The 23,279-nt window shown below is 54.2% G+C and overlaps 1 protein-coding gene across 1 annotated transcript; it reads left to right on the top strand.

Moving 5' to 3' along the window:
• Positions 1 to 9,429: 9,429 nt before the first annotated feature.
• On the top strand, positions 9,430 to 22,849 carry LOC142594222 (LON peptidase N-terminal domain and RING finger protein 1-like). The gene is made up of 12 exons (XM_075715753.1): positions 9,430 to 9,820; positions 13,517 to 13,635; positions 14,302 to 14,424; positions 15,192 to 15,323; positions 16,077 to 16,212; positions 17,002 to 17,095; positions 18,767 to 18,881; positions 19,515 to 19,636; positions 20,051 to 20,209; positions 21,123 to 21,285; positions 21,376 to 21,522; positions 22,652 to 22,849. The coding sequence occupies exons 1-12, from the start codon at positions 9,430 to 9,432 to the stop codon at positions 22,847 to 22,849; spliced, it is 1,899 nt and encodes a 632-aa protein (XP_075571868.1).
• The last annotated feature ends 430 nt before the right edge of the window (positions 22,850 to 23,279 follow it).

The raw sequence follows: 23,279 nt of genomic DNA, 5'->3' as shown, positions 1-23,279 counted from the left end.
CAGAAGTCTCACCATCAATAAAAAAAAACTTCAATGCAAACTTGAGCACAAGCTCTCCCCGCTGCGTCGCTGCCTTGATTTGTTTTCCTTAAGGAGTCTGTTTTTAAGGGTAGGTTGTGGTTTAGCCCCAGGCGGCAACCAAGAACCACACAGCCCGTCGCCGATGGGATGGGGGAGAGAATCGGAGGAGCAAAAGGAAGAAAACTCGTGGGTTGAGATAAGAACAGTTTAATACTTGAAATAAAACAACAACAACAATAATAATATTGTAATGAGAAGGAGAACGAGAGAGAGAGAAACAAAACGCAGGAAAAACAAGTGATGTGACTGCCCACCACCCGCTGACCGATGCCCAGCCAGTTCCCGAGCAGCGATCGCTGCCCCCCGGCCAACTCCCCCCAGTTTCTATACTGAGCATGATGCCATATGGTATGGAATAGCCTTTTGGCCAGGTTGGGTCAGCTGTCCTGGCTGTGCCCCCTCCCAGCTTCTTGTGCACCTGGCAGAGCACAGGAAGCTGAAAAGTCCTTGACTAGCATAAGCAGTACTCAGCAACAACTAAACCATCAGCGTGTTATCAACATTATTGTCATGCTAAGTCCAAAACACAGCACTATACCAGCTAGGAAGCTAGACAGCTTTCTAGGAAGCAAGCTAGGAAGAAAATTAACTCTATCCCAGCTGAAACCAGGACAGGATTTTCTTGAGTAATGCCGATTTCAGACAAACTTAAGTTTAAGAGTCAACACCGTGAAGGATTTTACTTGAAACCATAGAATGTGGCTTTAGATGTTGTTTTCATGGAACAAATGCAGCTGGCTCTTGTATAATCACAACAGCAGGAAAGACGGTGAGGAATGTTGTCTTAATTATCCAGCACAAAGATTAAAGGGAAAAGATGAAGACGGGAAAAACAAACAACCCCAAAAGCTAAACTGGGTTTCAATGCACTGGTTTGGCTTCAGCACGGACAGGCCATGTTCAAGTGCCTTATTGCTGTGTGAACAAGGCCACCTTAATGTAAAATAATCCTGTGTGGAGTTATTTTAGATATTTTACTTTCCCCTCTGTGCAAGTACACAGGACTCTTGCACAAGACACAACCTACTTCCAAATAGTATATGGAGTTGTGGCATTTTATAGTCCCCTCAGGCCATACTCCCACAGGATGGGAATCTCTTGGAATAAATTCTCTGCATCTGGACACGAAAAGGGGAGGTCCTGCCTTTGCTTTTGAAGTTAAAGGTTGGAAACTTTTCAAGCATGCTGTGCCAGACTCTATTTTCTAAGGTCAAGCATGCCTGTAGATGCTCAGTTGGAGCTGAGAGGTGTTGCATCTCACTGAAGTGAGATTCTGCTTTTCAGCTGATGGCAGATGCCTCACCTAACAAGCTAAAAGCCCTAAAATTGTCCTCTGCACCTTGTGCCCCAGCTCCCAAAGTGGGTGAAGCTCACAGGTGGCTGTCTGCAGCTGACTCCACCAACGTGTCCTCACAGTGCCCAAATCCTAGCACCTTCAATGCCCTTGGAGCCCGTGTGGGTACACCCTGTGCTGCTGGGTGATGGCAAGCGCCGAGCCAGGCAAAGTTTTACTGTTTGCTGTTTGTGTTTTACAGTCCCTGCTTCAGGCCACTGCGCTAAGCTCTCTGCAAATATAACATGTGCAGCCAGATTCCTGTGGCACAAGAGCAAAAAGCAAAACACACCCACAGACCAGCTGTGCGAACATGCAGGCGTCTCCTCCGGCAGCCGAGAGGTTCTCTGTCCTGCCTTTGGCACCTCAGCCGGCCCACAGCTCGCTCCCCTCTGCGCCCCTGTGCTGCCTTGATTTGAACCGCTTAAGTTTCCCCGGAAAGTTGCAAGGGTGGAAACCATCTGAAGTTATCTGGCATCCCTAAGTCCTCGTTGCATCTCAGCCCTGGCTTGAAGCCAGGCAACGTGAACGGGTGTATAGCGCAAGTATTCGTGCCAGCCACGTGGATTAGGGTTCTAAAAACACTTCGTGGAGGAAGCAAAAAGCAGATGGAACATTTGGTTTTTGGCGATGCTGAGGACCCTTAGCCGCAGGGGGACAGTGACAGTGGGACATGTCCCCCAGCACGACCTCGGTGTGCCGAGATGGGTGCTTGCCCGCTGACGTGACAGCCTGCAGCTTCCCAAGCGCTGCTAGGCGTGAGGTCTGACTTCATCGGGATGTTTAACCACCTCATTTGCTTGAAGTGTCTGCAAGGTTCAACTATGGGTTCGTTGGAGCTGATGTGTCTTCAGCTGGCAGGGAGAGGAGCGAGGACAGAGCCGTGCCGAATACCCATCGTGTCAGGCTCTGGAGGGGTGGAGTAGGAAAAGACCAGCAAGAGAAACTGGCAGCCGTGGAGTTACTTAAGCAAGCCTTGTTTACACACATTTACTCTTCTTTATATAATAACCTCAGCTGGTCCCTGGGGAGCAGGAGGGGTTGTGCTGCCCCTGCTCACAGCATCTGAGGGTACCTGCAGTGATCCCGCACGGCACACGGCCGTCCAGGGCCTCACAGCAGCAGAGATGCCAAGAGAACTTAGGCATGGAGAAGGAATTGATTTCCATACCATTTCATGCAGAGATGTCCCCAAATTAAGACATTTTTCTATAAATGCCAACAATTTCAGAACAGAAAGGTCGGACCTTTATTTTACAATGAAATTTTTCATCTTGCATCTAGGCGCTTTACTGAATAAAGTGTCCTATTAGGGCAACGAGCCCCCCTAAGGTAGAGATCAAAAAGAAATCTTTCCTCTGTTCCCAAGTGACCTCCTTCATGGAAAAATTCAAGCTGCTTTTTCATTCCAGTAAAAAATGGAAACAGTTAGAAATCCTGACTTTCCCAGAAAAGCTGATTCCTGCAGCCCTGCTTATGATCTGCTAAACTCTGCAGAGCACCAGGCAGAGGTTTCCTATGAAACGACTCTTCAGTTTTTGTGCTGAATAATAAGAAAAGCAAAACCCAAACAGAACTTGAGTCTTGGAAGTGAAGGGTGTTTTGGAAGGTCAAATCCCTACATCTGCTCCTGCTTCCCACAGAGCACTCACACACTTCTCTGGCCTGCGTCCTTCTGCAACTTGTCCCCTCATTCTGAAAATCTGTAAATTAAGACTTTTTGTTATGTTAATTAGCAGCTAAAAGTTATAGCAGAACTTTATTCACTGAAGTGCTTGGGATTCATTTTCATAAAAATTACTCAAAGGATACACAACTTTCACAGCATCTTTCTCTGCCCTGCAAACCCTTCTAGGACTCCTGCATTTGCTCCTTCAGAAGAGCAGAGCAGGCTCTTTACTACCCAAACCTCACTGCAATACATTCCTAAAACCCACACAGAAATGGTGCCAGGCTTCTTGCGAAGGAAAACCTGCAATTTGGTCCGGCAGATCCACCAGGACAGGTTTCTGGGTGACAGATCTTCCACTGAGTACTAACAACTTGACCTCTTTAAAAGCCGCGATGTCCGCGCGTTATGAAAGTGCGCGCTGGTGGCGGGGCGATGACTCACGCAAACACGATTCACCTGCTGCCTAAAGTTCAGCGAAAGGTGCAGGCAAAACAGCCCGTGAAAAAGAATGGCACAGCCTGAAATAATCGTCTGCTCTCCGAGCAGGAAGCTCTGCCCAGGCCACCGCTGCTGCAGCCAGCCAGGAAGCCCGCAAGCAGCTATTTATAATTGTGGTAGAGACACGGCCCTGCTCATTCTGCCCGAAATCCAGCCCAGTGCCTGTGTTTAGGGCTTCACACCGGCTGGCTGTGGGGAAGGGGGGCTGCAGGAAGACCCTAAGCATTGCTCCCTGAGTCTTCAAGGTGCTTGGATCTCCTCCATGGTCTTAGCTGGAATTTGAGCCACTGGCTTTGCAAGAGATCTTTTGTCCTCACGAAGAAGAGCACTGGATTATCAGGCTCGTAGTGGTGGAGATACTGGAGCTGAAGGAATAAAGACCAGGGCAGAGGATGAGGAAGCTACACACAAAAGTTTATCTAGAAAAAACATCTGTACAGGAGCCAACACCAAGAGCAGAGAGAGGGGGAAAGATCTGCAGCCCCCGGGGCAGTGCAGCTGGGGCAAGCACTCACCCAGCAGCTCTTGGCCGCTGGGGAAGGAGTATTCATGGAGAGGATGCTCAGCTGCAGGACCTCGCAGCTTGCCCATGCTCGCCCTGCACCGTCACGCTGGGATGCCCCAGACAACCTCGCTGGCACCAGCAGATTCACTCCCAGTCAGTGCCCTGGTGAAGGGGAGCCAGGCTCCTCTGCCAGTTAGCACCCTCCTGCCACCCATTAAGGCACTGGATGAGTGGGACAAGCTGGACCCTGGCCCTGACCTGACCAGGGCAGGATAGAGGCATCACTGCAGCCTCCTTCGACAAAGTGAGAAGGCAGCGCTGGGTCCCTGCCAGCCCTGCTGGCATCTTTGTCAGGTGGGCGGGAGCTAAACAGGAAAAGTAAAAAAAGGAAGAAATGAGAGAGGCGGCACGTACTCGCTCCTTGCTGGGGCAAGGAGCCAAGGCCACATGGCTGGTGAATGAGTGGGGCAGGGCAGCCTGGCGAGTCCTCCAGCTGCAGTGATGGGTCACCACAGCGTCACCCCCAGCCACACGTCCCAGGTCAGGCACATGGACACACAGCAGCTTGTGAAGCTAGTAACTTTTGTCTGGCCCTGTAGTAACGACTGATTACAAATCAGCTCTTCCCATCCAGAAGACAAAGTGGGTGATGTGACCTCCAGATCTGGCCTGCTAGGATGCAGCTCCCTGTAGATACCAACCCCCTTGAAAGTGGTGGAGCATGCTGCAATGTGAAGGTGGTGTCATGTCTCAGAGAGTGGGTTCCTTATGGCTTTTCCTCCTCTAATCACTTGGTTATATTATCCATGCCCTTATGTACCCTAGGATTAGATGGTGCTAAATGAGCCGTGCTGACTTTGGGCCCCTCCATGGGATCTCCTACAGATGGAAGATCCTCAGCTGCCCTTGAAACACCAATGAAACAATTGCAACACATCAAGGCAAGCTTATAGCACCCTGCACCACAAACCATCCTAACGCTTCCCCCTGCATAACGAGGATAATTCTGACTTCGCTTTTAGTTGTACTCCCTTTCTCAGGAGTGTGTGGCTTGCACATGACTGCCCATGGAAAAAGACATCTCCATGCATTTTATGTGGGACTTGCTTCCAAGACCAAATGATAATGTTCTGCCAGCCTCTTTGCCAAGATGTTCGGCCCAAGAGAGTAAAATGAGCCAGATACCGATCTGGGCTCTCCCTGTTTACTCTCCAGTTTCCAGGAGTTCAAGCATAAGCCCAGTTACATGAGCAATGAGATAACGTTACATTGCAGCTCTGCATCCTGCCAATCCATGTAATAACCCATCTCTCTAGAAATGATGATGCCTCAGGCAAAGCCTGTATGACTCAGAAGGGAAAATATTAAAGTTTTCTTTAAAGGAAAATATTTTCTTTAATTCCCCAACCCTGCTTACATCTGATCCTCCTTACGGAGAGAGTCAGGGCCTCTCTGAGCTCTCAAGCAGCAGAGTTTCAGGACCCAGGAACAATACCAGGTTATTTAGAAGATTGCTCCCTGCCCAATGCCTAGTCAGCATAGTACAGACCTCGAATACCAAACATCAAGGAGCAGTGTGGCAATATGCTTGCCTCTGCCCGAGAGGAAACCAGGCATGGAGCAGCTCCCCTTATTACACAGAGACCTGAAAGAAAAGGTGCTTGTTATAAAAGGCGAGCTGTGACTGCAGATGAAGAACCTCCCACACCACCTGCTTCCATTTCCTTTTGCTTTGCTTACCAGGACCAGCTTTGAACTGTGTGTGGCAAATGGAGAAACATCCTGGATCTAGAAATACTATGACACAAAGAAAGCAAAAATTCCAGGAAGCTGATATGTTTGTTGACAGGCTGGGTGGGGTATCATGCAAATAACTCCCCGCATGTTATTTGCACGTACTGGTGTGTAAAAATAATTCCTTAGACCAACTCTTAAGGCTTGCAGACAAGCCGAGATCCAGGCACAGCCATGCTGAAAGGGTGCTGTAAATCAAGTGGGCAGGAGTGGATCTGCACAGATGCTGAGGCTGCATTTGGCCCTGGCTCTTGGCTTGATCACCCAAGCAGAAAAAAACCACCCGGGGCCTGATCCTGTGCAGGCTGCACTGGCTCTTACGCATCTGTGCCACATCAGCCCTGCATGGCCCTTGCTGATGGCAACACTCCTCTTCCTCAGTTGGGATGCCGACACTTCCCTTCTTCCCATGCTTTTGAAACAGGGAAACTGGTTTTACCTCTGTGCAACAGGACTCTCAGGTCTGATGGTGACAGCCTCATCTGTGCAGGAGGAGGTTGGTGGACAGAGTGGGGATAGCTGTGTGTAAAAGGGGTTGTGCCATTCCCAGTGCATATTCATGTTTATGTGCCTTTGAAGACACCCTAAGGAGCACATAGGTGTCTTCTCTCTGTGCAAAAAAAAGGCACCACCGGGTAGGTGCCGTCACCTCTGAGCCACTCCTTAATCCCTAATGTGTCAAAATCAAATGTCAACATTTGCAACAAATATTTATGCACTAAACCCAAGCAAACATAGCTGGTGTGAAATCCCTGATCCTCATATCGCCCTGTCAACAATCTGGACTGCATTGATGAGGCTGTACTCAAGCCGAAGCACAAGCGGCACATGTGGCTGGGATCCAGAGGAGGAGCTGGTTTCTCCTGCAGCAACACCTGAAACTCCTCACCCTGTGCTGACCCTGGGCTGTTTCCCACCTTTAAAGTGGAAAAAAAAAATTCTAAAATAAATCCTATTCTGCTTTGCAAATAGTTCCTAAACACAGTGTGATCTGGTCTGCATTATACAAAACGTGAAGTCCTCATCTGGCCAGCAGAATGGTTAGCATTAAGCATTTAAAGCTTTTTTAATTTTTTTTTCTTGCAGTTATGTACTGAGTCAGCACAAATGCACCAGTGACAAGCGAAAGCATTTGGAGTTCAGAACCAGCTCAGCTCTGGATGGAATGAAGAAAACAAATTGTTCTTGCGCTGGCACTAATGAAGCCTGGTTTCCAATGGACTTGTGTGTTGTGGTTGGTTGATTTTTAACTGCATTATGCAAAGGCAGCAGCATGTCCTCACCACTTACAAGGCACTGGAAAGCCCACATGCATCAGAATGGTTGTGGAGTGAATCAGGAGGTGAGGAAAAGAACAAGGCAGGTCCCACGAGACAGCCCGGTGTCTGTTGGAGGAGCTGGCTGGGGTGATGAAAGATGCTGCACTCCTCACCTGGCACTGGCTCCCCGTGGCGCAGGGCTGCTGCTCCCAAGCTGAGCCACACAAACAGGTTCTGGGAGAACTCTTCAAGCACATCACTGCAAAGTTGGCTGCCGTAGCTAAAATCACCCTCATTTTGTGGCTCAGGAGCCATGAACGTGTCCTTCTTGAGGGCTGATCTGGAGGTAAGACTGGTGAGGACTCCTGGGTGGCAATCTTTTTAATGAGTATGCAGGTTTTGGTGGAAAAACTAGCCATGGTGAGAACTAAGTCATGAGAGGAGAGTGTCTGGTGTGAATGAGCCTTGCCCATCTGAGAAATGCCCACGGGAGAACTGCTGGGGGAAGTGATGTGGCAGGCCCCTCTGGGAGGGCAACCAAAGACTGATCCTGTGGATGGGGAACTTGGAAAATGTCCCCTGTGGGGCAAGGTCCCTGACAGCCCCACGACACTCCCAGGGCGACCGCTGTCCCTAATGCCACGCTCAGGAGGTGTTTGGGGCTGTGCTGCTAGAGGGCCTGAGAATTCACCTGTCTTGAGGGGATCACTTAAAAAGATAACGGAGCAAGCCGCAAAGCCTTCCAAGCCCACATAAATTAGTTGTTGAGCTTTTAAAACCACTCATGAGCTGTTTAATGTAATCATGGTAGATTTTGAAACAAAACCTGCTCCACAGCCCAAACCTCTGCCAGCCGCTCCCTTAGTGGCACATGGGTTTCACCAGTGCTCACATCCTACTGGTGATCTCTCTCCCTGAGCATCCCTTCCCCTGCGTGCATGGGTTTGGTTTGTTTTTGGAGACACACAACAGAGCCCTTGGGGAATGTGCATCATCCTTATATAAAGTCTGATCTACTAAGCTCCAGGGTTGCCAGATTTCAGCTGTTTTTCCCAGCACCTGCTGTGCAAGAGCCGCTGGCTCCTCGCTGTATGGCTGCGTGGCGGGGGGATGCATCTCCCTTGGGACACAGAGCCCATGCTGGGGGGTCCGTGAGTGGGAAGGAGACCCTCCCCAAACAGGGTCTGAACTGGTTCAGTTCTGGGTAAGCAGAGCATCTGGGGGAGATGCAGTTTCCCATCTACACTGGAGGGACACCCCTCTCCCCCAAAACATACTGCCATGAGGTCTGCATGGTGGGGTCTCCAAAGGGGCCTTGGTGTGCCCCAGCCTCACTGGCCCTGGCTGCTCTGGAGCACCGCAACACGCTGCACCCCGGTCCTGCTCTGGAGACCCTCAGCTAGCTCAGGCACCCTGCGACCTGGGCTGCTCCTCAGCACCCCAAACGCCACGGGTATCCTGCGCCCCAGCCACTCTGGAGCACCCCACCCCTCCTGGCTCCATCCCAGAGCACCCTGTGCCCCCCGGGACTGGTGCCCCAGCCCTGTTCCGCAGCACCCCAGGTACCCCAGGCAGCCCGCACCTCCAAGTGCCCTACTGCGGGGCACCCCAAAACATCCCCCAGCACTTTGCACCCCGGTCCTCCTTCAGAGCACCCCAGTCCTGCTTCAGAGCACCCCCGATCCCCCCGGGGGACCCTGCGCCCCAGCTGGTCTGGAGGGCTCTCCAGCACCCCCCGCATGGCCTCACACTCGAGTGTCACTTGTACCCCGCAGCCCGGCTGCTCCAGAGCCCCCCAACACCCCCGCGTCCCGGCTCCGGGGCACCGGAGCCCCCCAACACCCCCGGGGCGCTGCTCAGCAGCCCCTCCCCGACCCTACCCCGGGCCCCCCCCGCACCCCGCCCGGTGCGGGTACGGGTGCGGGAGCGGGTGCGGGTGCGGGAGCGGCCCCCGCCCGAGCGGGCTCCGCGGCGCCCCCGGTACCGCCGGCTCCGTTACGAAACGCGGCCGGGGCGGGGCGGGGCGGTGCAGCGCGGCGGCGGCGGCAGCCAATGGCGGCCCCGGCAGCTCCGCCACCGGCGCCCCCCGCCGCTGCGGCGCGGGGGGGTCCTGCCCCGGCGGGACGGGGCGCGCCGGGCCGTGCCGGAGCCGCAGCCGCAGCCGGGCCCGGAGCCGGCGGGAGGATGGGCTGAGCCGGGCGGAGCCGAGCCGGGCAATGCGCGGGGAGCCGTGCGGGCACCGGCGGCCCTAGGGGCAGCCCCCCCCGCGTCGGCCGCAAGTGCTGCCATGAGCCGCGGCCCCCCCAGCCCGTCCCCCCCACCCCGGGGGGGCAGCCCCGCCCGGCAGCCCCTCGGCCCCGGGAGCGGGGGCTTGGACGTGCTGCGCTGCCCCTCCTGCCTCCTCCTCCTGTGGGAGCCGGTGACCGTGTCCTGCGGTCACTCGTTCTGCAAGCCGTGCCTCGGGGAGGCCGTGCCCTCCCGCTGCCCCCTGTGCCAGGAGAGGCTGAAGCTGCTGGGCGTCGGGGCGGCGAGGTGCAACGTGGTGCTCTGCGGCCTCCTGGAGAAATGCGTGGAGCGGGAGAGCCGGCTGGCCTGGCTGGCGGCCCGCGTCCGGGACTGTCTCACCCGTGGGGAGACGCGGGAAGCGCTGAGGATGGCTCAGAAAGGGCTCGAGCTGGGTGAGCATCGCCGGGCCCGAGGGGCTGGCGGGGCGGGTTGGGGGGTGCGGATGCCGGGTGCGAGGGGCCGGCGCTGCGGCTGAGACGGGGGTGCGCGGGCTGTGCTGTGGGAGCCGGTGGGTGCCAGCGTGGGTCACTTTGTCCCAGCACTGCAGTGCCCTGCGAGCCTGCACGGTCCAGAGCTGGGAGACCTGGGAAGCTGGAAGTGTTGGAAGGGCAGGGCTGGTGGCGATGGGGGATCCAGCTGCTGGGCGTTTCTCCCATGGCCGCCGGTGTCCCGGGGTGATGGGAGCAGGCGGGTGGCCAGGCAAGCCCCGTGGCTCATCCCGGCTGCCCGGGCCGCGGGCAGGGCAGGGTGCAGAGCCTGCATCCCTTCGGCCACATGCTTCTGGCGTTAGCGAGCGGCTGGAGAGGAAAGAGCTGCAAACACCTTCTCGCATCTCGCCGCCCGGCAATATTTCAGGGTCAGAGGAAGAGCTCTGCTTGGGGGGGTGGCCGTTATGCGAAGTGGTTGGGACTTTTCCAGTCTGGGACAGATACGTCCTCGCCCGCAGAACCTGGCAGGGACACAGCCTTGGCAGAGCTCCTGCGCCAGCCCTACGGTGCAGGGCAGGGTGTCGTGTGCCCCCCCCGCCCCAGCCCCCTTCTGCAGCTGGCTCCGGCGAGACGTTTGCCTGCAGGGCCAGGATCGGGTCCAGAGGTGTTGATCTGCTTTAATGTGTGGCTGTAAGTGGATTTCTTGGAGAGTAATGCTTAAATAAAAGGGAGTTATACAATGTGATTGGAGCAGGGGGTTGGGGCGGTGGAGGCAGAAGGTCCTTTCTCCAGCGGCGTTTCTATGACAGCAGTCAGCTCTCCTCCCGCGGCGCAGACACTTATTCATCTCCCGCTGCGAGACAAGTGCCAGAGGTTCAGGGTACGCCTGGAACCAAAGCACTGAGTGGGCCAGCCCATCCCGGCGTTGGCAGCAGAAAGCAGGTTCCTTTATGCAACCTCCCAAGGCGTCTGTCTCATACCCTGCACGCCCGTCCTTCAATGCAAACACATGTGCACGGTTCTCTAGTGCCGTTTGCCTTCTTGCCAGACTTTGTCTGATTGGGGTGTGCAGTTACATATATATCTCTTTTTAAAAAGCCTCTGTGAGTATAAAGAGGAAACGTCGCAAGCTTGGTCTTCCCTGCGCACTCCATTCCCTGAAGGACAGGGGAAGTCCGGCTCAGGGCAATGAGGAAATTGCAACGGGAGCCGCAGCTCCTGTAAACCTGTGCTTGCTGCTGCTGCTGCTCAGGCTCAGCCATGTGGGTGGTGCTTTTGGGACGTGTTTTCCAACTCCTGCAGCCTGCAGACCGCTTTCAGGCTGCACAATTTGTTACGGACTCCCCTTTGCTTTCAAACATAACCACTGATAAATGTTCTATCCACGAGAATGTTTTTTTTTTTTGTGGTTCAGCGTCGCGCAATGGGCCAGTTTGCTCAGCGCGGCTCACGGAGCAGCTGTCTTCGCTTGGGAGAAAACAAATTGTCAACTTTTTATCTTCTGTTTTTCTAAGTGAACAAAAAAAATGCACCGTAACGTGTAACACAGGAGGCCTCTTGACATGCCTGGAGCCTGGAGGCTGGGGAGCACTGTCAGTCACTCATCAGCTGCCGGGGCCGCCAGCTGGCTTACATCCCTAATGTCTAATGATATCATAGATCAAGATCAAAAATAGCTGCAGCAGAAGAGAAATGCAGAATTCATAGCCCCATTTTACACATCTTGTTTTCACCAAATCAGTTGCTTTATTGCTGGGCTGTGCAAATGTTCAAATGGGTTTGCCCAAATGGAAAATAAGCCTCTAGACTTTGTACCCATTTGTTCATCTCTAGCTGTTGTTAGGGGCTGGAATATTTTGTCTCTGGATGCATGCTTGCAGGACGGGTACCAAGCAGTAAGTTCCCACGTTTCCTGACTTGAACCCTAAGGTCACGGCTAACATTATAAATTAAAATAAGCTCCGGGGGATCAGGTGTTGCTCTGCTGCACAGGTCGGCATGGCCAGTGCAGCCTTGGTGCAGGAGCGGCTGGGGCCGGGGTCTCTGTTGCTCTCTGGGTTGCGGTGGCACCTTGAGCCCCAGGCAGAGAGCAAGGTCACCCTGTACTCTGTGCTGGGCGTGGGGACAAAAGGAGGTGATAGCCATGGCAAGACGTGGTGGGCACCTGGGCAGATCGCTAGGTGCCTGGGCATGGTGGCAGTGGAGGTAGGCAGGAGCGCGGGCAGACGCTGGCTTCCTGCACCCTGCTGTCATGGGGCTCCTAGTCCAGACCTGCAGTTCGCTGGCAGAGCTTCATCAGCACTGTGCTTGAACTGGGGCAGGAGGAAAGGCTGCCGGGGTTGGGAGTGCAGGAGACATCATCAGCAATGAAGTGTCCCGATGACTGCTGGTCGGCTGCTGCCCAGCCCCCTGGACCTGGCTCGCCCCGGTTGGAGCTGCTGGCCCTTCAGCAAGGTGGTGCCGCCAACCTCTCTTTGCCACAGTAAATGCAGCACCGGTGCCTGCAAATGGTGCCTAATCTATGATGCAGGTTTAGCCTCAGAGCCAGCAACCTGCTGGTGATGGTCAGCACTGGGGGTGGGACACAGGGCTGGATGCACGGACCCGTTGCCTTAGCTGGAAAGCCAGCAGTGTGATGGATGTAGGTCACCTTCACAGCAAGCTGTGACATAACGGGGTGGGTCTGGAAATCCTCCACAGTTCAAACCCACAAACGCAACCACACCTGGTTACTCCATGAGCCGCACTGTGTTGGGGTGCTGCTTGCTCATTCTCCCCGACATCCACCACCCTGATTCCCCTCCTGGCAATGCTGGCAGAAAGGAAGGTCTTCCTGGGGTTTCCCTGAGGCAGGAGAGAAGAGGGTCTCACTGTCTATTATTTAGGAGCAGGCAGGAGAGTGCGGGGCACGCAGCACCGTGATGCTTGGGGTGTCACAGCCAGCAGCGCCTGTGGGAGCTGTGCCCCCCCCAACCCCGCCAGTGAGATCCCATCAGTGATATCTCACTGACAAGGAACTGGATACTCAGTTCCCTTCCTCTGTTTTGGGTTATCTCAGCCTTTTCTCATACTTGGAAACCCCAAGTCATGAGGTGGGGGCAGATCCTTGCACTCCCTCTGGTTTCCCCTCTGCTCTGGGAGAGTGGTGGCAGCCAGGTGGGTCTGGAGGCTCCCTGCTGTTTTGGGATCGCAGGTCTCTGCAGCTGCAGGCTTGTTTGGTAACGTGTTATTGTGGCTCCTCTGGGTGAATCACATCGCAGAGCCTCTCGTGGCAACAGCAGCACCTGTAGGGAGTATGTGTATGGTACAGCCTTTTTGCTGCATCCCAGCAGGATGGATGAGAACCCAGATCCCCGCGTGGCTGAGCCCCAAGGCAGTGGTGGTGCCCCTTGGCTGAGGGCATCCGGAAGAGATGGGGAAAAAACGAAGGGAAGAGCCTCAAAGAGTTTAAAATCAGATATTTAGGGAAAATAACCTCCTTGCTGAGACTTAAGGGGCCAGCGACTGCTGCCGAAGAGGAGCACAGGAGCTGGCTGTGCTCAACACGAGGCAGTGGCGCAGGGGCTGTCCCACCATGGCGGGGTCTCCCTGGCCTCATCCAGCCCCGCTGCCTCACCGTGCATGAACTCATCACACAAGTGATGACATTTCTCTTTCCAGCCCCGGATGCTAGCTCCCTGCGGCTGTGCCGGGCAGAGGTGTTCATGGCGCTGGGGCAGCACCCGCAGGCGCTGGAGGACCTGGACGCCGTGTGCAGGGCAGAGCCTGGAGAGCACGAGGTGAGTGGAGGGGAGGCCCCGTCGGCCAGCTGTGCTTGGAGCCAAATCTTGCTTTATGGGAGCAGTTTCCCCCTTTCCTGAATTATTCTAGTCACTGGATTCATCCTGCTCAGAAATAGACTTGTCAAACCCATTAAGTTGCAAATCCAGGCTGCAAGCACTGCATTGCACTAATGGGAGAGGTCCGGTGCCGCGTCTGTCCTCGCTGGTGCGCAGGCGGTGAGGGCATGTAGCCACGCTGGTGCACAGGATTGCAGCTGGGGGCTTGGGGAGGTGTTGGCCGGAGGCTGAGCTGCCCTTGGAGAAATCAGCCCTGGGGCCTCACTTGCTAATTTGTGAAACACTTGTTGGCAATAGTTTTGCAGCTTCAAAGGCAGAAGCCCTTGACTCCTGCTCTAGGTCTCCGTAGGGTTTGTTTGCTTGGCTTTTGCAACTGCTGTGTTTTGGAAGAGTCCTGTTTTATGGGTGCCTGGCTGCAGGTGGACCTGGTGGGCAAACAGGACAAGTCTGAGCATGGGAGCAACGACATGTCCGGGTGCTTTGGCCTGGGATGGGAGCAGGCAGGAGGCTGGAGGGAGATTCCCTTGGGGCTCGCATGGGAGCTGAAGGGGCATGTGCTCAGCTGGTCGCTGTCTCATAGTCACCGCAGGTTTTTCTGCTCTGCAGGGCTTCTTCAGGAAAGGGAAGGTGCTTCTGGAGATGGGACAGAGAGCTGAAGCCCTGCTGGCATGGGAGCACTGCCTGACGCTCAGTCCCCATTTCCACCCTGCTCAGAGAGAGATGGAGAAGGTGTGTGGGCCATACCGTGGCAGGGTCCTGTGCCCTTGCATCACACAGGGAGATGCCCTTGTTCTCTGAAGGACTCAAGTCCATCACGATTGTGCTGCTCTGGCCAGCATTGGGATCAAGTGAAGTCGGGTCCTGGTCCAAGAGCCTTCCCATCGCTCCGATGCAGGTTCACCCATGAAGAAAACTCCCCTTCCTCAGTCCGTATCTTCAAGTCTCAGGTTTTGCAGGGTTTAGATGCTGACATGGCATGAGGTGGGCTTTGAGGCAGCATCAGTAGTCACCCAAGGCAAAGCAGCCAGCTGAAAGCTGCCACTGGAGAGTCAATGTGTTTTCTGCAGATGATGTCAGGCCAGCACCCACCTAGGTACCAAAATCACCATCACCGGTGGGGCCTCCAGCAGTGTCCCCGGCATGGGGACTTCAAGCCATGAATGGACACTTGCCCTCCAGGAGGGAGAGGGCAGGGGAATGGCAAATGACCTCGTACCCTCCACAGCTCACTCCCTTCCTGCTCTTTGTGGGTGATGGAGAACATGGGTCCCACCCCTTGAAATACACCATTTTGTTCACTGCGTCATGCTGCTTTCTTCCTTACACACTGCTAAGGCATTTGTTTGACAGAGAGCTCAGCCAGCACAGAAACAAGTAACCCTGACATGCCCTGCAGCGAGCAGGAAGCTGCTTTGGAGAAGGAAGGAGCCTGGCCACCCACCCACCTCTCTGCTTCCTTCTCCCAGCCCCCCCTGATCCCCACTTTCTCCTTGCAGATCCTTACGCAGGAGGATGCTTCTCAGCCACGCACTGCTCCTGCACACTCAGGTGATGCTCACCAGGGCTTGACTGATCCCCATGTCGATGGAGGGAGCCCTGCGCTCCCATCGTCTTCTGCACAAGCTCAGGTGAGAGAGCCTGCAATGATCTGAGTCTGCGATGGGACTTAATGTCCCTCTGGGACATCCCAAATTGGGGTTTTCCAATGATGGGAAGGGAGGTGTGATAAGGGGAGGCTGTGCAGGACCATAGCCACGTGCACGAGGCTGCAAGCTGGGATGAGAAGCTGCAGGTAGTGGAGGGTGGGAGAGCAACACCACCATCGGAGCTGATGCTGTGGAGACTGGCAAAACAGAAGAGGCTCTTTCTGTCTCCATTCCTCTCCCAGCTTTATTCTGCAATACTTCTGGTAAGATTTTAGACTCTCATTGTGTTTGAAACACCCAAGTCACACTCCATTCAGGAAAAAAAAAAAAAAGGAAAAAAAGAAAACGTCAGGTTTAAGGTATTTTTTCATCCAAAACCCACATTTGAGAACAGTTCAGACCATTAGCAGCTATTAAAGAAAGCTCATCTTTTGCTCTTTGCCTTCTATAGGTGAATTTGGCAGGTTGGAGAGGGGGAAATCAGAGAATATGGGCTCAGATACACCCAAATACCAGGTGGTACCTCTGGACGGAGTAAACCCACGTTTTAACCATGAGATGAGCAGGGATGTCTGTGAAGGCCATGCTCTCCTGCTGTCCTGCAGATGCAAGATGTCAATATACACCAACACACAGGAAATACTCCCGATGCCATCAGGCTCAGTGGGGTGGATACGGCAGTGTATTCAAAGGGAGAAGAGGTTTGGGGCTTGATTTAATCTTTGCTGTGTCTAGGATCAGGAGGGAGAGCCGGCGGATGGCAGAGGGGACGCTGGGTCTGAGCACGGCCAGGGGACAGCCACCCTTTCCCAGCGGGGGCGACGGCAGGAACCGGAGACTTCGGCAGAGGGGCGGGGCTGGCGGTTGGTAGGTGAGTGTGGTCAAAGGTACGAAAATCTCATCTCATGCAAAATACTTGTTTAAAATCCATTTTAGCACTGAAAACTTAGTGTTTGTGCTGTGTGCCAGCTCAGTGAGCAGAGATCCCAGGGGCACCTGATGGGGCAGCTCTGGCCAGCACATTTGCTGCTTCTCATGCATGTGAGGAGTATCCGATCTTCCTCTGTTGAGCTGGTGAACGTGCACCAAACTTTTGGGTGTCACTTGGTGAAAAGTTCTTGCTAAAGCCAGACATCACTTGTTCCCTGTGTGGAGCCAGGGAGAGGCTTCCTTTGGTTCCCATGGGGTTTAGATTGGAACTTAAATTCCCTTGCGAGGGACACAACGTGTTATGCGTTGGGGGAAGTGGCACCTCTGTTGGCATTAACTTGCCATCAGCGTCCAGCCAGGCAGCTTCCACGTATGTGGGTTTGCATAAAGCAGTGATGATGCCTTGTGGCGGGTCTCCAAAGACCTTCATCTGGGAGCTTCTTAGGTCATTTCACTTCCCAGTGCCTCAGTTTCCATGCCTGCAAAAGGAGGTAGGAAGATACCACCTTCCTCTACCATGTACCATGAGACCCACTGATGGAAAAACTATGGATGAACACAGATGGGTTAATGGGGGCATTTATGTCACATTTCCTAGCTGTTTTGTTTTAACCTTCAAAGTACTTTGTGTAGCAGTTAGCTATTTACACCTCAGAACAAGGTCAGAAAGCAAAGATTAATTTTCAGTATTGAAATGGGGGGTCATCTTCTCTTTCTCTGTTGCCACTAGATAATGAAGAAGAAACAGCAGCAGCAAAGTGTACCCAGGCATGCCTCGGGGAGCTGCTGAGTGTATCTGACTTGGAGTGTTCCCTCTGCATACGGTGAGTTCTCCGGCGGGAGAGCTTTTAGGATGAAGAGTTGGCACCTGCTGGGTTTTCTTTCTTGGTGTGGATCTTTCTTCACATCTTAATAGCAAACTCAGTCCCCAGTACTGCTGAAACGCAGGTTTCGGTAGAGATAACAGATAAGAGGGGAGGACAGGGGCATACTTTGCCCTGCCAGGCTGTAAGAGCTCAGATTGCCCTGTTGCAAGGCACAGCGTTGTAGGGCTGTATCGCTTGGGACTTCGGAGCAGAGGTGGGGGTGTTCAGCAGGGTCAAAGACTGAAAGTGGTGGTTGCCCTTTGTAACTGCAGGCTGGAAGAGGGAGGTGTTGCCCCAGGGAAATACCATCAGTAACAGGGGTATTGCAAACCTCTGGGTCTGCTCTGGGGAGCAGTTCTGAGCTCTGTGCCTGGAGATGGAAGAGGGGACCAGGTAGAGCCCATGTCCATCTTCTGACTCAGGGCTGGGGAAGGGCTGGGTGCTGCCACAGGGCATGCTGAAACCAGGCTGTTATTTCTGGCGTGTCCCCCGACCTGGAGCAGTTGTGCAAGCGGCTGCTGGCAGAGGGCTGGGTGTTGCACCGCCGGATGTGCAAGACGGTCAAGGTCTCCTGTACGGCAGCTTTTTCCAGGTCTGGGCGTGGCATGAGGGTATGACACAGGGGAGGGAGAGACCAAGGCTGTATCTGGTCTGAATGAGGTGAATTTAGGTCTCTTCTGAGAGCAGGGAAACATAATGTTCTGGAGGACTCAGGGCTCAGTGCTGAGCAGGGCTTTCCTGAGACCTTCATTTCATTTCTGATCCTGGAGCTACCTGTGAGCAACCCAAGTGCTTGCTGCTGGCTCTGCTCTTGGAGCAGGGGAGAAGGCGGCACTTGCCCATCGCTGCCTTTTGGGCTACACACCACTGTGGGTGTCTGGGGAACCGCAGCCCTGCCAGGACCATGGGGTGCCATGTGTGTACTGATGGGGTCACCCTGCGGCGATGGGGAGCAGTGCTCAGGCCTGGGACAGTTTTCAGCTTACATCATTGTGCAAGTCCAAGAGTCTGAGCCCAGACTTCTAATTAAAGGAATAAGCCAGTTAGGAACCCTTACATTTAATTAACAGGAGTTATGAGCAAAGCTTAGCCAATGCAGCTTTAGTGAAGGTGAGCTTCACAGCCATGGGCTGTCAGGGCTTGGAAGACGTGGCATGAGATAGCTTTCTGTGGTATCGCATCCCTGCAGCATCCCTGTGTTCGGTGCAGAAGGCTGGTGAAGGCAGCAGATTTCCCTTGAAATGGTGGGAGGGGACATGGGGAATGCCTTGTTCCTGCTGGAAGCAAAATCACTTGCTCTCAGCAAGGTGATTCAAGGAAGGTGCAGGTACAAGGTGGGGATAGCCAGAAGCTGCACCCACGGCTTTGCCCACCCTGACCTGCCTGACCCTTGCAACACCAGCCTGGGCCTCTGCAAGTCCCTGAGCGCTTTGTGGGACCCCACTGCTGTGGGGCTGAGACCAGCTGGGGTTTCCAAAGCAGGGTGCTGAGCCAGGCCTGGGGAATGACAGTTTTGAGGGCACCCAGCCGTGTGAACAGAGACTCTGTTAAGTCTCTCTCTGCTGGATTTACCTGTGCTCCTTCCCCTGCGTTGCTATCTGCGGTCCGTTGACTTTGGTCCCTTTGCAGGATGTTCTTCGAGCCGGTGACGACGCCGTGCGGGCACACGTTCTGCAAGGAGTGCCTTGAACGCTGCCTGGACCACCGGCCCAACTGCCCCCTCTGCAAACAGAGCCTGAGAGAGGTGAGGGCACGCGTTCCATGGGAGGGAGCCCAAGGGAGAGATGGGGACCAGCTGCGCTGCCAGCAGCGTGCCCAGGGATGGGGTGGGAGGGTGTGATGCTCGCGTGTTAGCAGCTCCCTGGCACAGCAGTGTCGGCTCCACTCACGCGGGAATGACCAGGCGGTTGATAATTAAGACCAAGAGATTCATTTCCACAGGATGCCACAGTGATTTAGTGAGATTGTAAACAGGACTGAGAGAGAGGGAGAGAGAGAGAAAGAAAGAAGCGAATGCTAATTACTTTTAAAAATGGAAATAGATGGAAAACCTGCTAGCCTGGAGATTTGATTTAATCTTTAATGAAAAGGGATTCGGATGAGACCGTCAGGGAAATTAGGTTGTCATACAAGGACTGCGTCACTGTCAGAGACAGGATGCTGCGTTGGATGGGCCCTGGGTCTGAGCCGCGGCTGGAGGTCTCGGTGGAGCTGACATCCCGTCCTGTTAGATGGCTCGACATCCCCTGATAGGTTTTATCCCTGACTTTCTCTGATCTAAAATTACCCTCAGCTCCAGTAAAAGTGAGTGTGATTCAGAGCCTGGCAGGCCCTCCCTGCTCTTCTCCAACCTATTTCTGGGTCTTATTTCTTTCAGTACCTGAAGGCTGGAAACTACAGCTCCACCGTGCTGCTGCAGGACATCATGCTGGCCACCTTCCCCGTGCAGGTGGCTGAGCGCCGGGAGCTGCACCAGGCTGAGATGGCAGAGCTCTCCAAGTAAGCAGGGAGCTGCTCCAGCATATGTGTGCACGCATGCGTGTGTGTGTGCACGGGGGCCGGGAGGGGCTCCAAGGGGGCTGTCCGTACCACATACCATTGCTCTGGCTTGGTTCTGCTCAAGTGATGTCTGTCCCACTTCTAGGACGTCGTCACAGCAGTGCCAGGTGGGTGTGGACGTGCCCCATGGGGCACCTTGGGGTGAGGGGGCATCTCTTCAAGGAGCTGTTTTGTGGGCAGAGGCTGTCCTTGGGCTCTTGGTGAGCCAAGTGGAAGCTTTGGTGTTGCTCTGCACTGGAGCATCACTTCTTGGGGTAAAGGACACATCTGGTTTGGGGGAGCAGCTGATGCAGAGCCCTTGGGATGGGATTTGCTCCGGGAGGTTTCATAGTGGTCTCTCCTCCTGTCTCTCAGCCTGACCAGGAACATCCCAATCTTCGTATGCACGATGTCCTTCCCAGGCATTGCCTGCCCTCTGCATGTCTTTGAACCTCGCTACCGCCTCATGATCCGGCGGTGCCAGGAGACCGGCACGAGGAGGTTTGGCATGTGTATATACGAGAATGGGAAAAGGTGAGCTCCTGCGCAAGGCGGCTTCCCTCTGCCCCGGCTGGTTTGCCCCTCTCTGCCCCAGCCCCAAATGTCTAAAATCCCGAGTAGTTCAGAGGGGAGGAACAAGGTGCAATTTCCTACCCCACTGCACTCCGCAGATAAAATCAGCAGGGAGGTGGTGCATTCCCCACACAACAGAGTGAAATGGGATCTTGCCGCCTCTGGCATCGCACTGTCCAGGCGAGGAATGGGGCCAGGGCTGGAGCTGGGCTGAGCCAGTGTTGGCTGTTAAATACCACAGGCTGGGAACAGCTTCTGGCTCAGGACGTCTCTGAGCTGCGTGGTTCACTGGCCATGTCCTCCAGCTCCTCTTAGTAAGCACTTTAAAATTGCTGTATCTCTCATACTTTGTCCTTAACAAGCTATGAGAGGACACTGGGCTAAATGGGCTTTTGTTTGGTGCAGCGTAGCCATCCTTATGTTCCTGGTGGTACCTCCAGATCTCAGGTGGGCTCAGTCTCCAGGCTCCTAACCCAAGCACTCTGTTAAGTACCTGTATTTACATGACATATCCTCCCTGTGCTCCAGTCCTGCTCAAGTGAAATGACATAAATAGCATTTTCTGGGCTTTGGGAGGATGTGTCTGCAATGGATGGTGTCTTCAGGACCACTGGACATCAGGGCAGTATAAGGACCCAAGTCATTTTGGTGTAAGGCAAATCCAAGCGAGTGTGGACAGTGAGCTCACTATTCCCTGCCCTCTTAGCAGCAAGTGGTAACTCAACAGAGTTGAGTGAATCCCCGAAATTGCCCCCTCCCAGCCAGCTTGTCCCTGGGCCTTTTCCTCCTTGGAGGTGGTACCTTCAGGAGAAGCAGCTCTCCCACCACTGGTATCCCAGCTCAGCTCCTCTTTCCTCTCCCTGGCTCCCTCCAGTTTTGCTGACTACGGCTGCATGCTGGAGATTCGGCAGATCGAGCTGCTGGCGGACGGGCGGTCCTTGGTGGACACCATTGGCAGGAGGCGGTTCCGGGTGCTGAGACGCGGACACAGGGATGGCTACAACACTGCCGACATCGAGTACCTGGAGGACAAGAAGGTAAGGACAGGGCCTGGGCAAAAAGTCCCCGCTGTGGTGGGACAGAGCCTCCCCATGGACACCTTCTGCGTTCCTCTTCCCTCCACGCAGGTGGGCGGGGAGGAGCTGCAGGAGCTGCAGTGCCTGCATGAAAGCACCTACCGCTTGGCTCAGCGGTTTTGTGAGCACGGGGACCTTGCCTCCAGGCATGTTTTGATGCAGCATGGACCGCTGCCGGAGAAGGAAGAGGACATCCAGGTAATGCCCCAAGGGAAGGGATGCTCTAAATAGAGAGGGTACCAAGAGAGCCTCTGAAGCAGCGCCGTTCCTGCACTGACCGCCCTGCTTCCCTGCTCAGCTCCCCACCACAATGAGCAAAACAAACCCTGTTTTTCACTCCCGTTACTGGTTATGACATTTCTTGCTCAGAAATATGGTAGGGCTTGTTTGTTAAAACTGTTTAACGTTTCTTTATGGTTTTAAACTGTTCTTGGAAACTGAGCACTGAGTTTTAAAAGCTTTCCTGGACTCTTTTACTAAATGACAACCAAGAAACTGAACTGCCTGGATTTGAAAACACTTGTGCAAAAAAAAAAAAAACAACCAACCAAACGGGCAAAAAAATGAACCCCACAGCCCAGCAAGTCTGCGGTCTCCTTTCTCATTATGTTGCTTTGAGACAGCCATAGTTGGCCAGAGGAGCTAAGAGGGCAGGATCTAGTTTGCTTATGAAGTTGCTCTGACAAATTCAGATTCTGGGGGAAAAAACAAAAAAAGCCTGAAATTTAGTTTTCACTCCTTTAAGAGAGTATTTCCTGCCTGGGTTGTTACAAATATGCTCTTGCTGGCTTGTCCCAGGCTAGGGCTGTCCTGGCCAGCGGTTGCATCAATGCTGTGCTCAAAATTACAAAACAATTCATCCTCCTTCAGCTGAATCGAGCATTTCCCTCTTAGTTTGGCTCAGGTTTTAAAAAAGCCGATTTACAAAAGCACTGCCCAGCGGTTGTGCCTGCCTGGCCTGCACCTCGCCTCTTTGAGTGATGATAAGGCAAATGTCCCGAAAGACACCGACCACACAGGATTTGGCCCCTGTGTACTAAAAGTGTTGCCTTAAACAAGGAAACGCACGAGATATTTGTCTGTCTAGTATAGACTTTTTCCCAATTACATCTGTTTCTGGAGACTCCCTGGGGAATGCTTGTCTGGAAATTAAATTAGTTTATCCAGCAATTTTGAGCCTGGACAGACAAAAGGGCCTTTCAGAGGAATACCGTAGCCAAAGCTAGCATTGCTATCCTGACAAGAGCAAATGTTTCCCATCAGCAAAATTCCATGCATTCACCTTGCAGTTTCTGACGTGGGGGTCTCTTCCCTCTCTCCCCTCCAGGCTTCGGCAGACGGCCCGACATGGTGCTGGTGGCTCATCTCCATCCTGCCCCTTGACCCGTCCTACCAGCTGAACCTCTTCTCCAGCACCTCCCTGCGTGCCCGCCTCACCCAGCTGCAGCGCATCCTCGCCGCCCTGCTGCAGCATCCCCCTGCCGGGCACCCGCTGCCCGAGCGCAGCCCCCGGGGCCGCATCTGAGCCCCCCGGCCCCCAGCCTCTCTGCAGGGGAGACCTCCACTCCCCTTGGGTTTCTCTATGTGTTGCTTCATGGTTTTGCGTGTGGTTTGAGCCCCCCCGCAAGTGACCTCAGTGATGAGCTGGGCACCCTCTGCCTGGCTCGGTGGGGCCGGCGCCGCACCGGCAGCGACACTATGCCGTCCACGCTGCCTCCGGGAGCTGCTCAGTGACACGGCCGTGCCGTGCTGCCGAAGGGGGGACCAGGATGGAAAGCTGGGTTGCATCTCAGAAACCGAATCGCTTTCTGAGCTGCTTCAGTGCTAAGGAGGATTCTCCTTAGGGCATAGGACCGAATGCCGGGATCGCCTCGGTCTTGGCTCTTCCGCTTTGAAGGACAACGTGGGGTTTTCGGTAGATGGTCCTGCTCCGTGCAGCAGATTTAAAGGCTTTG

This window comes from Pelecanus crispus, chromosome 8 (assembly GCF_030463565.1).
Source record: "Pelecanus crispus isolate bPelCri1 chromosome 8, bPelCri1.pri, whole genome shotgun sequence".
Lineage (NCBI taxonomy): Eukaryota > Metazoa > Chordata > Aves > Pelecaniformes > Pelecanidae > Pelecanus > Pelecanus crispus.
Note: the sequence above shows the minus strand (reverse complement) of the source record. Positions and strands in the feature narration are given on the sequence as shown.